Consider the following 12,408-nt stretch of genomic DNA (forward strand, 5'->3'; position numbering starts at 1 on the left):
GGCATTTGCAAAGCAGTTCAAAAGTACAGATGTTATGCAGACAGAAAAAAAGGGTACTAACAGTCCTCAGCAGTGACCAGAGAAACATACTCAGAGTGGCAGATTGATAGCAAAGAAAAGAGGCTTGAAAAAAGATTTTGGACAATCATCAAATAAAACGAGCAAGTTGGAGAATGAGGGAAGACTGAAGCGCATGAAACAAATGGGAAGGGGTAGAGGAATGTAGCGTCATGATTATTTTCTGTACAGGCTTCAGCTGTAAGTGGAAATTAATACCACAGCAAGAATGACAGGTTTTTGAAACAAAGAAAAAGAGCACCTAAAAAAAATTTGAAGTAGTCATGAAACAGGAAACAGCAGAAAACCAGCACAGCTCTAATACAAGAAAAGCATAGCAACATTTTCAGCTGTGAAGGACAGAGTAAATGGTTTGTCCTAGAGTAACAAAGGGGTTTATCTGCCTGTTGTAACAGAGATACACTGTACTTCTAAGGAATATCTACAGGTGAGCTTTCGTGATGCTGAGACACAAGCAAAACTAACACACCATGAACTGCTGAAGACTCAAGTTGTCTGTTTCAACGGCTAGGGCTATAATCCAACCATCTAAAACTCACCTTTCAGCCTCATCCTTACTAAGGCAATCTGAAATCCAACATTAAACCCCTTCTATAGTCAATGCCCAGTGACCACAGAATTCCACACATTGGAAAACAAAGGTAAGGGTTTTAAGCCACCTCCCCCCACTCCTCCATGCACACATCCATTTTTTCCTCTCTCATCTTCAGCAAGTGTCACGTACCTATCAGAAATCTGTGTTTTTCCATCCAACCTAATATATCTATGTTGCCGGTGTTTTAGGAAAACTTCCAAGATATCCAGCATCATAGTAAACTGGCTAAACAGTACAACTCTGTCACCCTGGAAATGACAAAGCAAAACAAAAGTTTTAAACCACACCAATTACAAATAACAAACTATACTAATACTTTACTGGTGCAAATACATGCTTTTACTTTGAATTCCTGTTTTCCGAACTAAAAGACTAAGCTGAAATTCATCAAGTCAGGACTGACTCTCAGTGAAGATACCATATCCAGTATTTCTGCTGCATTAACCCACATTTTGTCCAATAGTTTAGTTACTTTGCACTTAGGTGACTCAAGCAATCTAGAAATCACGTCAAAATCATAAATGCCAGATCTACTCCATTATAAACGTCAACAAAATGTTTTCGTTAAATACCTATATTTAAGCTATATTCTATATAAAAGAGTGCTACTGTTCTGTGTTATCTGAAATAATTGAACAGATACATAGCACACACTTATGTAAATTCAGGATACACTGAAGTATTATGGTACGTGCTTATTTGTAAAGTAAGTTGGTTCGAATCTATGACTTTAACAGTGACCTCTTCTTACCTTCATGCTGCCTTAACATATACATGATTATTCTGATGTAATACAGTCTTATTCAACTGCCAAAAGAGGGTCAAAATTCATGAGCTGTGAAAATGATGCTAACCCTCCTGTACATTTGAGAAAGTAGTGGTAACCTGCGATGAATATCCTGAAACTTGGAAAAAATGGGAAAGCTTATTTTAGCTGTGTCTCCAGTAACATGCATATGCAGGGCTGCACGTGAAAAGCTGTGAGTATTGCTTTGCAATACTACATGTGCACTAAATCACACTAATACCCCACAGAATAGCAACTGGGTTGCATATAAAACTAGCAGATGTTAATTTAACCAGTTACTTAGAGCCACCCTTTAGATCGACAGGAAAAGGTATTTCAGCCATCTGTAGTACCAACCTTCTCTTTAAGGTCAGAGAGAATGCATTCCAGTGCTCTAAACTTCCCAGAATCCAAGATCTGATCCATGTCTAACTTGAAGTCGCTGACATGAGAATATTGCTTACAAAGCAAATGCAGCTCAAAATCTGTCATTACTGTCATATCTTCAAAGATAAGGTCAGGATTAGCATCACAATGCGTGGGTTCCTGTTAGCAAAAAATCAAGGGAAATAATGCAATACACAGTCTCACCAGACAGACAAGAAAAAACAAAAGACACCACACAATAACATCCAAAATTTCTGAAAGAACAGAGTAGCACAACTAGACATGGACAAATGCCAGAGCGTGGCTCATGCAAGCAACAAAAGATGAACTCTGCAACCCCAGGTTTTATAGTAGAGGATCATTACTTCGCAATTTAGCTTTTACAAGAATTTGTACTACCAAAAGCTATGAAGTATATGCTTAACCTCCATAGCAATTACCTAGTTCCCATCAAGCCCTACGACCTTTTACCCCTGTATCAGACCTCTTCCCCTGAAGGCACATTCCCTAAAAGGGAGGTCCAATCCTTGGATAGATGGTAGAAGACATGGGAAGCCCAGCCCAAGATGTAGGGTGGGTAGAGGGATGTCATGCCTGGAAGAAAGAGGAAAAGAAAAGCCACATCTGGAGAGTACGATGGTATGAGTAGGAATAAAAAGGGACAAAAATCCTTCATAAACCAATGGGTCACTTCTTCCCTTCCCCCCCAGCCTTGACTGGCTTTATTTTAAAACAAAGCTGAAGATATTCAAAGCCAGCTGCAACTTTCTTAGGGCACCTGCTGCATATTCAGTTGTGGTTTTTTTTTTATACTTTAGAAAGAAGCAACAATTTTCCCCAAACTCCACAGGCATTAACCCCAGCCAAATTACAAAAAAAAGTCCTCGATAGTTCAGTACTTATGCCTTCCCTATGTTAGTTCTGTACAGCCTAGATTTCTAGCTACTCAGAAGATACTAGTAAACTCAAGTGCCCACCCATGATTTTTTTCTTACTTTGGTTTTAAATTTTGGGGTGGAGGGAAGAGGCATTACGGGGGAGCTAATAAAAAGGCGCTAACTGCAGTCCCACAACTGTTCCCTCCCTTCTAGTATCTGATCCAAAAAATCAGTGTTAAGCACATACAGAGCTTGATAAGAGCACTGGATAGATGCAGAGAAATAAAAAGCAGCAACAATTAAGTTTTGTGAAGACACACTTTTGACCAGAGGACTGACAATAAAAAAAATAAAAAATAAATCTATTTAAGTTGCATTAAGAATTCTGATAATTTAATGATTGCTTTTCAATTTCATCACCTTACCTTGAGCATAAGCATGGACATTGTCCTGAGCTTGTCAGTCGTGTAATACTGACGATGCAGAAGAGGGTGATTAGCCATTTTTCTAAGTTGCATCATTACATTTCCCATATCTGAGTTTTTCTCTGTAAACAAAAAAATAAGGTAGATTCAGCAGTAGTACATAGATGCCTACCTGACATCTTCATCTCTCAGGAGAACTTCATTTGTAAGAACCGAATTTGACACTGTACCCATTACCTGAACTTACAAAAATTTCACAGAAGGGATAAAGTCAGTTTAGGATTATCAGGCATTTCTACAAAGCAAGGGCTTTCAAAGGTCATTCAACATATGTCTGGGCATGAAAAAAATCCAGCAAAAGGAAACAAGATCCTCACATACCATTACTGTTAATAGTTTTCTTGAGCTTGTTTAAAAGATCACAGTATAGTTGTTCCTGTTTCTCAGACATGGCACATAATTCAGTGAGATCTTTTTTGGGAGGTAGTTGTTTCAGGACCTGACAAAATGAAAACATACCAGGTAAAAACTGTACTGTAGTGAGTGGTCAGTAATTCCGTACTATCGTACAAGCCTGCTTTTAAGGCACTCCATTCTCCACATCCCAACTCCTTTCACTGGCTGCAACTTGGCTAAGTCAGCAGTTTAACTTACTCATAACTTGATTTGGATTGTACATCACCCCCTCCATCAAGTAACACTGTCTGCACACTCCAAAACTGCAAAAAATAGTAATACAGGCAATACCCAGAACCTACTCCCCTGCTCATCAGAGATACCCTCTTCAAACCACTGATTAATAAATTATGCAATTACACAGAAACGCTTTTTGGATCACTATTAAGTTTTCCCTTTCTTTTATATATGCAGTTCTACAGAGAATTTAAATGGGTGGGGTTTAGAATGAAAAACAATCTGATGATAGCAAAATAACTTAACACACACATTTCTAGTCATACATATACACACATACATAAATGCACATTTACAGCACATTTCAGTTAAAACATCATTACACAAATATTTTAGTGTTAACATGGAGGATTTCTCACTTCTCATCACTTTGCCATGCACTAAATCATCTTTTGCTGATCCTTCCTTACTAAAATTCTCAACTGTAAAGAGTCAGCAAATAATAAGCATCAAAACCTGATGCTGCAGCAGGTCACGTTTTTACTCGCAACTTCTATAATACGAATAATAGCTCAAGTTTCTTGCTCTTCCTAGATAAACAGCTAAAATAAGTACTGAAAAAATATAACCTTAAATTCTACTGTTAGTCCCAAAGATTATCAGGCCTTTTAATAATATGAAGCCATTATTTTAAAGGCAAAAATTACCTCATCCTTTACTCTCCTTAAGATGAATGGTTTTATTATCTGCTTTGCATGTGCAATCCTCTCCTTTTCATATATGCTTTGTTCTTCAGCACTCTTCTAAGGAAAATATTGCAAGAACTTAATTACAATGTGAAATTTTCAGCAGTAACACTATATTAACTATTTTAACTTGATGAAAAACCCAGCCAGAACAGACAGATCCAACAGGACCATTAGTATTCTAAGATATCCTGTTACAACACGTTCTTACTTTAAATGGTTTATTTTGCTGTTTCCTTTTCTAAATTTTCATAATCTTATTACCTGTTTCCATAAGATACCAATAAAAGCAGAGTTACGCAGCAACAGGAGTGTTCTAGCAAAAAAAAATTAAATTATTTTCAAGACTACAGTATATAATACTTACTGTTTTTGAAGAGAATGTCCTTCGGATTTCACTTGTGCTACTGCTGAACATATGTGGCATGACAAAATTCAAGAGAGACATCAATTCCAACAGATTATTTTGAACTGGAGTTCCCGTTAGCAGTAAGCGATTCTTTGCCTGTTTGTCCAAAGTGGAAAACAGGAGTGAGAAACATTAGTCAAACAGGTTAAAAATATACATTGGCAGAAACAAAAGAGATATGGAGAAGTTAGAAAATGAGCTTGGCTTAAATTGCAACTATTTAAACTTCACATATATTTACATTTTTAATTATTTTATTTTAAAATTTTAAATTATTAATAATTTCCTCGTGAAGTCTACAAAACAGTTTACAGATCTGTGGGGAACTGAGCACCTACCAATTTAAAACTTTCAGTCTAGATGTAAGAAAAGCCCTCCTGCATCCTACTGAAGTTTTTCTTGTTTATTTTGGTTGTTTTTTTAATTAATGTGCTAATTGTTGCTCCCATATCATATCTTTTCTAACATCATACAGTACTTGCACACAAGTTTTGAATTGCAAGAACAAGTCACACTAATTGCTTAAAGATCAGTTTCTTAAAAAGGCTTTTGATGAAAATATTATCTTGAAAAATAAGTCACAATAAGTGATCATAAGTACATTATTACTGTATAAATAATACAATGCTAAATCATAATCAGAGAAAGAGCTGTACTCAATTTTTATCTTTTTCTAAATGCTGCTGCCTCAGGCTGCAAGCTACAAGAAACAATTTTTTAAAGCTAGCTTTTCTTGCACAGTCCTATAAAAAGTAGATCCTTAAATACCACAATATTTCAGCACAAGTCATCAGACTAGCATCTTTGCAGTCTTTACTACTGTGGGATAAAACTGGAAAATCCCTTAATACCAAAACAGAACCACTTCCATCATTGTAACGACGCTATGGGAAACTTATTTATTTGGGAGCCTGTCTCCCTGAAAGAGTTTACAATGCAGGATCCGCTCCTAAGACCACACCACTTACATCCACTTGCATACTCTAGTTTCTGGAACATTATGTGTATATGAACTTTACAGTCAGTAATCCATTTCCCCCACTCTGTAACTACAAATAGAAAAAACAGGAGTTGTCCCCTCCAGTCCAGCAGTAACTAAACCTCTTACATTAATTGTCATAAGGTGCTGGTAGCGTACAGAGCTCATGTTCTTGAGCATATGACCTTCATCAAAAATTGCATAGTTAAGCTTCAACCTGCGAAACAGTCCTCGATCATCTGAGCTGCTAATTGCACAGTTGTATCTGTCAGAGAAAAATACCACAAAAGATACATTAAATGCAAATTCAACATGAACATGCTGTTGTCAGAATCAAATTAGGTTCTCTAAGATACTGAAGAGTTATGGAGAGAATGTGCGAGGGCCAGTAAGTAAAACTGCCTAGAAGTAACTAACCATATCACAGTTTTCTACTGGCAGATAATTACAGTTTACTTGATGAGCCAGCGCTCTCAGTAACACTTTCCAAAAAAAGTGTGCAAATCTATTACAAAGTAGTAGGTATCTATTAGCACGTATTATTACTAGACAATAGACAAAGCATCTGTTACATAGTATCTGTTACACACGAATAAACCCCTAAATAACAATTACCTGAAAAGTACAGTTCCCTTCCCGTCTCACCAAACTGCAAACACACTGTGCTTTGTTGTGCCGCTAGAGGTCAGCGGGAGCTAACTAAAGCTCGCTTGTTATTTAATTACCGTACTTACGTAGTTACAATCACATTGAAGTCGACAACTTTATTATTAATGTCCACCCTGAGATGTTTCCTGTCTTCTTGGGATCCTACAAAAGGACAAACCACAAAATGAATATTATTACGTAGACCTATATACATATAAAAAATTAAGACAGTACACAGAAATGCATTCCTCAATATGTATGTTTATTTAAACAACTGTCTTAAAAAACAATGCTTCCATAAGCAACTCATCTTTTCTTAGGCTGACCGTGCAGGCAACTGTATTATGGGACTCATTTCTAAATTAGATTCCTCACCATAATAAAAAAGGACGTTCAGTTCAGGACACCACAGATGAACTTCTCTTATCCAGTTATCTGTAAGACATTAAAATAAAGAACAAGTAATTTATACTTTATTATGTCTTACTTAACTTCAGACACACCTCAGCATTAAACTAAACAGCTGATTTTAAAGCAAAGCTGTTTCCGTTCTCCTCAAGGTTAAGAAACTTTCTGTCCAAATGCTGGAAAAGCGATAATATTTAGGGAAATTAAACAACCCCCCAGCTGGGCTTTAAGTAACTCAGCCAGCTTGCACTTTAAACGCCTACAGCAACAGACCCTGCACGGTCTGTAACCACTATGTAAAAAGAATACAACACACAAATTCTCAGCCCGATTTCTTCCGTAGATAGTTAATTCCTCAGAAAGCAAATCCCTTCATTTGTCAGTACTTGCATCCAGAGGCGTTTTGTCAGGACAGACTGTCCCCCAGCGGGAGCAGGTAAGGAAGCCTGACACTCGCCCCAGCTCCAGGTGTCTGGCCAGCACAGTGGCCATTGGTGATGTTATCGTGCCCAAGGGGACACTGTTTGACAGCCGACACAAATGTTGACCCCAAACCGTATCAGAAAGGTGTCTCTGCTGAATGCCACTTGACCTGGGCCAGACCCAGATTAGGGCTGAGGAGATACCTCTGGAGAAGAGTCAGAAAAGCTGGAGACTGACCATGCTTCCCAGGCATCTCTGTGCTGGATGGCTCAGGCCAACCTGCCACCACAAATCATGAGCCTCTATGATTCACTTTGCAAAAGCACCTTTCTTTACACCTTTATGTACACCTTGTGTTTTAAGTAACATGCATTTTTAAGAGTTACCCAAAAAAAAAAAAAAAAAGGTTCTAGTGGATTTTAAAATCACACTGAAAACAGCAATTTCAAACTAATGTTGAACCAGAAGCTTTTCTGATGTGTTAGGAGAAATTTTTGAAGCCCAGCATCTTCTTTCTAAATTAAACTTGCTACTTTCTCCTTTCTATAATCATTCAACAAAACCAAACTGAACCCTACAGAGAGCTAGTTTCTGCTCTAACTCATCAGCCTCCCTGACATATTTCATTCCACCATATTCTTCCTGCCTTCAAATGAGGTCATTAAACAATCAAAAGTACTAAAAGACAACGCAGCCTTATCGTTTTAGGATTTTGATCTGCTTTGACAGATCCTGTGTAGCAAAAAGGACGAATGCCTCAAATACCACGAAACCTAACCCTAAACACAGCCTAAAAACTAGGAATTTCAGCCAAAATTCAGTAACTGAAAAGACTACTTTGCTAAACAAGTTAGAATTTTAACTAGCAGCTTTATTTTTTGTGACACATACAGTGTATATTAAAAAAAAAAAATTTCGACAGTGGGTCTAATTCAGAACAAGCATGCCTTCAGTATGGTTTTCATTCCAACTCAAATTACCCGAGTTGAATAACACCATAAATAAGTTAAGCTTGCTTTCACAAAGTTATCTTTGTTTCACAGTCTGGACATATTTTTTTTTTCTTAAACAAAAGAATTTTGAAGCTTGTAACTTACCTAATGTTGAAGCTGGCACAACTATCAAATGGGGACCCCTATTGCCCTCTTGATAGAGATAAGCTAGAAATGCAATAGCTTGAATTGTTTTTCCTAAGCCCTAAGAGAAAACAAAGCCGTTTAAACAAAATTTACAGTCTGTAGAACACAGTGCTTTGTACTCATAAGACAATTACAGTGCAGTCAATGTTAACTAACAATTAACATCTGATAGAAAAATTGTTCTGTTTAACTGTATTGTTTTAGAGAAGACAATTCCTCAAGTACCATCACAGTCAAACTCAATCATCTGTCCAGCTCAACATTTGAGCATGAGAGTTCCACCTTTTCCATTTATGAAGTTTTTCATTTTAGTTCAAATTCATCCTTCAAATCTCCAAAAATTTACCCTCCTGAAACAGTACTGCAGACAAATGATTACTTGAAAACTCACTGCTTCTTTCTATTTGAGCCAGTTGTACAAAGGGTATTCCAGCCATTTCTGAAGTGGAATTTAATATGGAAATGAGATTTAAGATAAGCCTGTGTATCCACCAGTACTCACTTTCCAGTCTTCTGCATCATGGATTTAAAAATCCATCTTATCTATCACACAATAGGGACACAGGGTACTTCCATATATTTCATATTTGTTAGAAGTTGAGAAACGTGACTAAGTCTTAGTGAAGTAAACCTACCCATTCACTCATGGTTCGTCACCAGATGAACAGCAGCCAGGATTAAAAGCAATGACAACAATTTAGCAGCTGCTTCACCAAGTTTGTTCTGTTGTACAGTTGCTGGGGGTGTCAGTATCAAGCAAAACCTCAAACCCATAAGCTTCTCTCTCATGTCAAAACTTACAGGGAACACAATGACAAGTCATGGTTCAAATGCTGCAGAAATGGAAAAAGGTTTCTGCCCACTTAGTTTTTTCTGTATTGTTAACTACCTGTTTTGAAACTGATGGAAAAATGCAGAAGACAGGGGCTCACTACAACTAAATGCTGGACAAGTAGAATGAGTTCCATTTACGGGCAAGGAGCTATTAAAATGAATGGTTTGAGGATAGTCTGCTGTGGTAGAAACTGCTTCCATTCCATCAGAAGATACTGTGTAACTTATAGTTATTGGTCTCCACGAATCTTAGGCTCCCTTCGATTTTCAAATTTAAAGTATGAACTCAGCAGCTTCTAAACATTTGAAGAAATTGTTTGCAATTTCAGCTAAATTAGCTAAAACAAATTAATTACAAACTGCTTGGGGTTTCTAGGAAATGAAAGAATTTAACAAAGTCATTTCTCCAATACTTTTAACATTTCTTAAATAATCAATTTCACACTTACCATTTCATCAGCCAATATGCCATTCAATCCGTGTTTATGTAGCAGTGCTAACCAGTTCAAACCAATCTTCTGATATGGCTTGAGTTCCAAACTGTGAAGACATCAAGCTCAACATGTCACCATCTTTTATTTTTTTCTCCACAAAACACAACTTCACACTTAATGTTAATCACAGAATGCTAAGTTTAACATTGCCTATATTTTAATGTATTCCAGATCTCCTCATGTAGTGAAAAACACGAAATTTATAACGTCATCTTAATACCAAAGAGCATTTCTGGACTTTTAAAGTAGTTTATCTGAACTTCCGTACACCCTAGTGATCAAAATGAATGTTACAATAAATACTGCCACCCAGCATACGCATTTTCATTCCTTCTAAGCTCTCTTTTTATTCCAAATATCCAGTTGGAGATCCTTACCAATTTACCTCTCTGAAAAATCCTTCCCCCCAACATATCCCCAGTGCCCCTTGCACAACATGGTGTTCTAGGTCATTTTGTACATCTCAACATCCTGACCAAACTCTTCAGTCTGGCTGACGTAAAGCTTACACCTTTGCTCAGATTCATTTCAATTTGGCATATTTGCAATATAAGGTCCCCCATTATGGAAACAATTTTGTTTGGCCTTTTGTTTTAAGTTTATAACTCATGACTCCATGACTCCAGGTTGGCTTCTACGTTCACAAAAAAATACAACAAGTAAGAGAAGGTATTGAGAACCATTTTATCTTTTTGGTTTTTACATTCTTACCCTTCTTACCAGCTTTCCTGATACACTTAAATCATTTGTTTGATTCCCTCAAGTGTTGCACATCACTATATTGCCCACTGAGAGCTGGGAAGTGTCAAAACATTTGCAACTACTTTCAGAGGCTACAGTTTTGAAAAATCCCAGTCTTCAAGTATACCTTATTATCCAACAGCCTTTTAAGTATACAAAAAGGAAAGATACCTCCGATTCAGAATGGAGGGTTGCTCTATGTTCCATCCACATCCTCCATCTTCAGTAATCTTCGTTACTTGTTTTGTCAGTTTATTTGAAATGTCTTCACATTTATTCATGAGCTTTAGAACCACATCCCTCTCCTTCAGCAGTATCTTGCAGTTCCACACTATGTCTTCCGACAAACCAGTAGTCTTCGTCATTTTTGTAAACTGCAAAATCATTACAAAAAACCCAAATTATGAACACCGGTAACAGCAGCAAAGGTGCTAAGACGAATATCCACAGCTGCTGCAGGCAGCAAGTAATTCAAGTAGCAGACAGCAACTTTGACCTCCTCTCAAAACTTCAACTATTCTTTACACACTTGGCCTGCTGCAATCCACACCAAAGGTCATCATTACAGCTCCTTGCACTGTCAAAGATACCTTAAAAATAAAAGGGACAATTTCTCTGAAGAGTTTCATACAGGAGCTTTAAACTCTTAAAATCCTCAAGGGGAAGCAACATACAGCACAAAGTAAAATCTGAAGGCCAGGCCCACTAACAGAACAAAACCACAAAAGAAAAAAAACAAACCCCAAACCGATTATTGTTAGATCTCCTTTTAAGCAATTCCTATTAGATACTAAAGATTTAAGATGTAAGCATCACGTAGGCATCAAGACAATAGCCTTCTTCATAGGTTGCTTTAAGATTTTGTTACAAATCTGTCTGGAGCTCAGTATTACTCGGTCCCAGTTCTAACTGCACCACAAATGACACCAAGTTGGGCTCAGGCAGACTGGAAAAAAAAAATTATCAAGGGATAAGAAACATCCCAAAACTATGTCAGTTTTTTTGCGGTCACCAAGTATTGACAAGCCCAAGAGACCAGCAAGACCTGGTTCTTACTTTTCAGTGCTTCACATGTCAGTGTTGGAGAAGATTTTCTTTACCAAGCTAGCATTCACCTAAACTCTTGCAATGAGCCCAACCTCCTGTGAAACTTATAAAACATGAGCTTGCACAAATCCACCAGGTCAATTCGCACTTGCAGATACATTTTCATTGGCAGTACCGCCATCCCCACAAGGTGTTAGCACCATTCCGTTTCTCCAATTTTTGCATGTGCATATTTCAAGTGAGCATTATCCTCATTTTACAGAGGGACAAACAAGATAAAACACGCAAATACGTTTTCTAAATGTCATGGCAAACAGGCTAGTAGAGAACAAGTCAAGACACCAGAATCTCAGTGTAAATACTAACATAAGGCCTGCCCGCCACTCCTGAGCACGCCTAATTTACAAAGATCACACCAAACACCAGCAGCTGAGCCATGCTGACAGACCATATTCAGTATCATTGTGGCTCCCTATCCCTCCGTAGGGTATTCCCTCCTATCCCAGCTGAGAGGAGATCTGCAAGCACTGTAACTGCTCTGCCACCATATCCTTACCTCCTCAAAACATCTTCCCACCGTGTCCAAAGCTGACTTTCTCCTCTGCTTTGTACTCCCAGTCTGCTACTAAAAGCAGAGGTTGCTTCACTCATGCTTGCTAGGATACACATCTAATCTAGCAATTTTATTTTTTTTTTTTAAATAATGGCTCCATGTCACAACCCTTCCTGTATCAATAACGAATGCATGCTTCTCCAA

General features: G+C 37.6%; 1 protein-coding gene across 2 annotated transcripts in view; it reads right to left on the reverse strand.

The window, feature by feature from the left end:
• Positions 1–12,408, reverse strand: part of SMARCAD1 (SWI/SNF-related, matrix-associated actin-dependent regulator of chromatin, subfamily a, containing DEAD/H box 1) — a 45,655-nt gene that overhangs the window by 1,964 nt on the left and 31,283 nt on the right. For both annotated transcript variants that reach the window (XM_055795749.1, XM_055795750.1), the window contains exons 10-21: positions 10,776–10,978; positions 9,819–9,909; positions 8,494–8,593; positions 6,941–7,000; positions 6,652–6,727; positions 6,047–6,182; positions 4,897–5,034; positions 4,491–4,586; positions 3,532–3,649; positions 3,151–3,272; positions 1,818–2,006; positions 803–921 (exon numbers count right to left, since the gene is read on the reverse strand). In XM_055795749.1, the coding sequence (XP_055651724.1) occupies positions 803–921; positions 1,818–2,006; positions 3,151–3,272; positions 3,532–3,649; positions 4,491–4,586; positions 4,897–5,034; positions 6,047–6,182; positions 6,652–6,727; positions 6,941–7,000; positions 8,494–8,593; positions 9,819–9,909; positions 10,776–10,978 (1,448 nt within the window). The remainder of the gene's footprint in view (positions 1–802; positions 922–1,817; positions 2,007–3,150; positions 3,273–3,531; positions 3,650–4,490; positions 4,587–4,896; positions 5,035–6,046; positions 6,183–6,651; positions 6,728–6,940; positions 7,001–8,493; positions 8,594–9,818; positions 9,910–10,775; positions 10,979–12,408) is intronic.

This window comes from Falco peregrinus, chromosome 2 (genome assembly GCF_023634155.1).
Source record: "Falco peregrinus isolate bFalPer1 chromosome 2, bFalPer1.pri, whole genome shotgun sequence".
In the NCBI taxonomy this organism is placed as follows: Eukaryota; Metazoa; Chordata; class Aves; order Falconiformes; family Falconidae; genus Falco; species Falco peregrinus.